The sequence below is a fragment of the Gekko japonicus genome, unplaced genomic scaffold (assembly GCF_001447785.1).
Source record: "Gekko japonicus isolate JY-2015 unplaced genomic scaffold, Gekko_japonicus_V1.1 scaffold1242, whole genome shotgun sequence".
In the NCBI taxonomy this organism is placed as follows: Eukaryota; Metazoa; Chordata; class Lepidosauria; order Squamata; family Gekkonidae; genus Gekko; species Gekko japonicus.
This window is the reverse complement of record NW_015172041.1, coordinates 559,918-563,904: the sequence shown is the minus strand read 5'-3', so window position 1 is coordinate 563,904 and position 3,987 is coordinate 559,918. Positions and strand designations below refer to the sequence as shown.

Below are 3,987 nucleotides of genomic sequence, written 5' to 3'. Positions count from 1 at the left end.
GTTGCAATAATGTTCCGTGCTTGCTGTTGCAACACGTGAGTAATGCCTGCCTCGTTGGGTTCCTTGAGCATGATCTACTGGCGATGCACAGTGTGCCTTCCACAGACATTGACCCACAGCTGACCAGCTTTCTGTGGCTGGCTACTCTGGTCCGTGAAGCCACCTTGAGATGAGATCATCTGGTACTGTGCATTTTGTCTAACCTTGAAAAGCCCGAACAACACCCACAATGATGGAATCCTCAGTGACCTTCGTGAGATTGTCCTAAAAGGCAGTCGGTCGAACCATTCAGGTTTTGTTGAAAGCACTCTACATTCTGGAGTCACACCAGCACGGCCTGCTCCAGACCTTTTGGATCTGAAGGAGGGTGTCTCTCCTTGCAGTGTTCTTCAAGTGACACTACTTTTCCGTTAAGACGAATGGCGTAGTCACATCGTTATTGTGCGCAGGCCACAATTACTTGTATAGGCCTGACTTGCAGATATGCTGCAAGTCCTCTAGCGTGTGATTTACAGCTAGATAAATCCAGTGATTGGAGATATTCCCAAACACCAACTGTCTAGTGTGTGCACTTCAGAAGTACAGCTTCCATCCTGATCCAGGATTGTAATTTGGGGACCAAGTGGTCTTTCCGGTGGTTGCTGAGGCAACATTTGTGAGAACCAGCATGGTGCAGTGGTTAAGAGCTGCAGACTCTAATCGGGAAAACGGGGTTGGATTCTCCCTTCCTCCCCATGAAGTCTGCTGGCTGACCTTGGGCCAGTCACGCTCAATGTTCCCCCTAAGCGGTGGAGTCTTGTGAGCAAAACTTCTATTTTGTGAGCTACTGGCACTAAAGTGGTGAGCGAGCAATTTGGCTGCTGCATAAATTAGTGGCCTCTGGAGCCCCTCCCTTCCTGAGCCAAGACAAAAATGTGTGAGCTGGAGGCTAAAGAACTGTGAGCGGGCGCACACTGACTCAGCTTAGAGGGAACACTGGTCACGCTTCTCGCTATCTGAAGAAGTGAGCAGTGACTCACGAAAGCTCAATCCCTGCCACAAACTTTGTTAGTTAGTCTTTAGTCTTGCTCTTTTCTGCTTCTGTCTGAACTTGGAGAAACGACGACCGAGGGGTGACATGATTGAGGTTTATAAGATTATGCATGGGAAAGAGCAGGTAGAGAAAGAGGTACTTTTCTCCCTTTCTCACAATACAAGAACTCGTGGGCACTCCATGAAATTGCTGAGCGGTCGGGTTAGAACGAATAAAAGGAAGTACTTCTTCACCCAAAGAGTGATTAACACTTGGAATTCACTGCCACAGGAAGTGGTGGCGGCTACAAGCATGGACGGCTTCAAAAGGGAATTAGATAACCATATGGAGCAGAGGTCCATCAGTGGCTATTAGCCACAAGGTATAGATAGGGACTCTGGGGCAAGTGATGCTCTGTCATCTTGGTGCTTGGAGGGGGGGTCAACAGTGGGAGGGCTTCTAATGTCCTGGCCCCACTGGTGGACCTCCTGATGGCACCTGGTATTTCTGGCCACTGTGTGATATAGAGTGTTGGACTGGATGGGCCTTTGGCCTGATCCAACATTGGCATCTCTTATGTTCTTATGTTCTTATGTTCTAACTCTTTCAGCTCCACCTACCTCACAAGGGGCTTGTTGTAGGGAGAGGAAGGGGGTGTGATCGTAAGCCACTCTGAGACTCCTTAGCTGTTGTCTTCCGCTACATTCTTAAAACTGGGGCAGATCGTCCATTTAACTCACCAGGAAAATTCCCGGAGGGCTGCTAGCTGAGCCCAGTGACCAGTAAGCACCTACCCCAAGCAAGAGTCCTGATAACTCCCTGAATTTGTCAAGTTCTCTAGGTAGTGCTTGAGGAAATGAGAGAGTAGTGATGATGGGTTATTTTAATTGGCCGTGGTTGGAGATTTCATTCGGCAAAAGGGACAAAGTGTTTTTGATTCTCCATCCTGTCCACTCCCAGGTGTGGAAGATTCAGAGCGGGCAGTGCCTCAGGCGATTTGAGCGCGCGCACAGCAAGGGTGTCACCTGTCTGAGTTTTTCAAAGGACAGCAGTCAGATCCTCAGCGCCTCTTTCGACCAGACGATCAGGTAAGCTGGGATCTGTTGGTTTTGCCGGGCATCATCAGCCGGCCTGGCTCGCACTGATGCCGCTCTTCTGCTGTAACAGGATCCACGGCTTGAAATCCGGGAAGACTCTCAAGGAGTTCCGTGGTCATTCTTCTTTCGTCAACGAAGCGACTTTCACCCAGGACGGTCATTACATTATCAGCGCGTCTTCTGACGGCACCGTCAAGGTAGGTTACAGCTGCTGAGCTGGGAACGCTGTGTCTTTTGTTAGACTCCTAAAATGTTCTCTCAGTGAACTCTTGTGATTTTTTTCTTTTTACCAACATGAATTTGCACAAGTGGAGTAAATGATGTGCTGTGATTTAACCAGGTGATACTAAAGCCATTTAAAGCTATTCAGTGTTCTCGGTCACAGTTCCTTCATAGCCCACTGCAGCTTTTTGGGATAGTATAACGTGATGCATTTTCTAGAGAGGCTCTGTAGCTTCAGCCTGGTTCTTTTAGAATCATAGAGTTGGAAGGGACCTCCAGAGTCATCTAGTCCAGCCCCCTGCACAATGCAGGAAATTCACAAATACCTCTCCCCCCCCCATACCCCCAGTGACCACTGTTCCATGCCCAGAAGATGACAAAATATCTCCAGGATCACTGGGGGCCAAACTGGCCTGGAGAAAAATTGCTTCCTGGCCCCAAAGAGGCAATCAGCATTTCCCTGGGCGTGTAAGAAAGGGCCACAAGAACTAAGCACTGATGCAACCCTCCCTGCTCTCCCTCTCATGATTTGCCTAAGTTCACAGACTCAGCAGTTCTGTCAGACGGCCATCTAGCCTCTGCTGAAAAACCTCCAAAGAAGGAGAGCCCACCACCTCCTGAGGAAGCCTGTTCCACTGAGGAACTGCTCTGTCAGGGAGCACAGCACAGCTTTCTCATCTAAGCAGCTGTTTAGCAAGATGATTTTGTTTGTTTTTAATACGGGCCTCCAATTTTGGAGGAGCTGCGGTGGCTCAAGTGGTTAAGACGCTGAACTGCAGGCTGTGGAAGGTCAGTAGTTCAGCAGTTCGAGACCCGAGTGTGCCGCATGACGGAGTGAGCTCCCGTCTCTAGTTCCAGCTCCTGCCAACCTAGCAGTTCGAAAGCAAGAAATTGCAAGTAGATAAATAGGTAGCACTTCGGTGGGAAGGTAACAGCGTTCCATGCGCCTCGGTGTTTAGTCATGCCGGCCACATGACTACGGAAACGTCTTCGGACAGCGCTGGCTCTTCGGCTTTGAAACGGAGATGAGCGCCGCAACCCTAGAGTCAGATTCGACTGGCTTTCGAGCAAGAGAACCTTTACCTTTTACCAATTTTGGACTTGACTTTAAATAAAAATCTGAGAAGCTCATCACAGGAAGCCCCGCTCAGCAGCAGTCTGGACCCGCGCAGGATCTCGCACTGCCCAGTGTTAGAGATGTGAAGGCCCGGAAAAAAAAACGGAAAAATTCGGGGGGGAAACGTTTCCCCCCGTTTTTTTCCTGAAGCCTTTTTTGTTTTTTTCCGAAAAATTGGAAAAATTGAAAAAAGGAAAAAAAATGATTATGGAACGTTTTATTTTAACATGATGAATAAAATATTTTAAGACAAGGTGTTCAAATATTTTCCAAATCTCATTTCATGCCAAGTAAAAATGTCCATAGTCATATTTTATGTTCCTAAAGCAACAGAATGACTTTCAATCTAGAAAAGACAAAAGAAATGCTAATTTTGTTCAATTTTTCCGAAAATTCCCTTTTTCCCCTGGAAAAAACTGGAGAAAAACCGTTTTTTTCCCGAGCTTCAAAATTTCTGGAAATTTTACATCTCTATCCAGTGCCCATTTTAAGATTACAGCAGTTATATGCTGCTCAGGATGTGAACTGCTCCACTCAGT

At 47.6% G+C, this 3,987-nt stretch overlaps 1 protein-coding gene across 1 annotated transcript in view; it reads left to right on the top strand.

The window, feature by feature from the left end:
• Positions 1 to 1,972: 1,972 nt before the first annotated feature.
• SMU1 (smu-1 suppressor of mec-8 and unc-52 homolog (C. elegans)) overlaps positions 1,973 to 3,987 on the top strand; it is a gene marked incomplete at its 5' end in the record, with an annotated part of 9,342 nt that continues 7,327 nt past the window's right edge. The window contains 2 exons of the mRNA XM_015420674.1: positions 1,973 to 2,100; positions 2,180 to 2,306. Of these exons, the coding sequence (XP_015276160.1) occupies positions 1,973 to 2,100; positions 2,180 to 2,306 (255 nt within the window). The remainder of the gene's footprint in view (positions 2,101 to 2,179; positions 2,307 to 3,987) is intronic.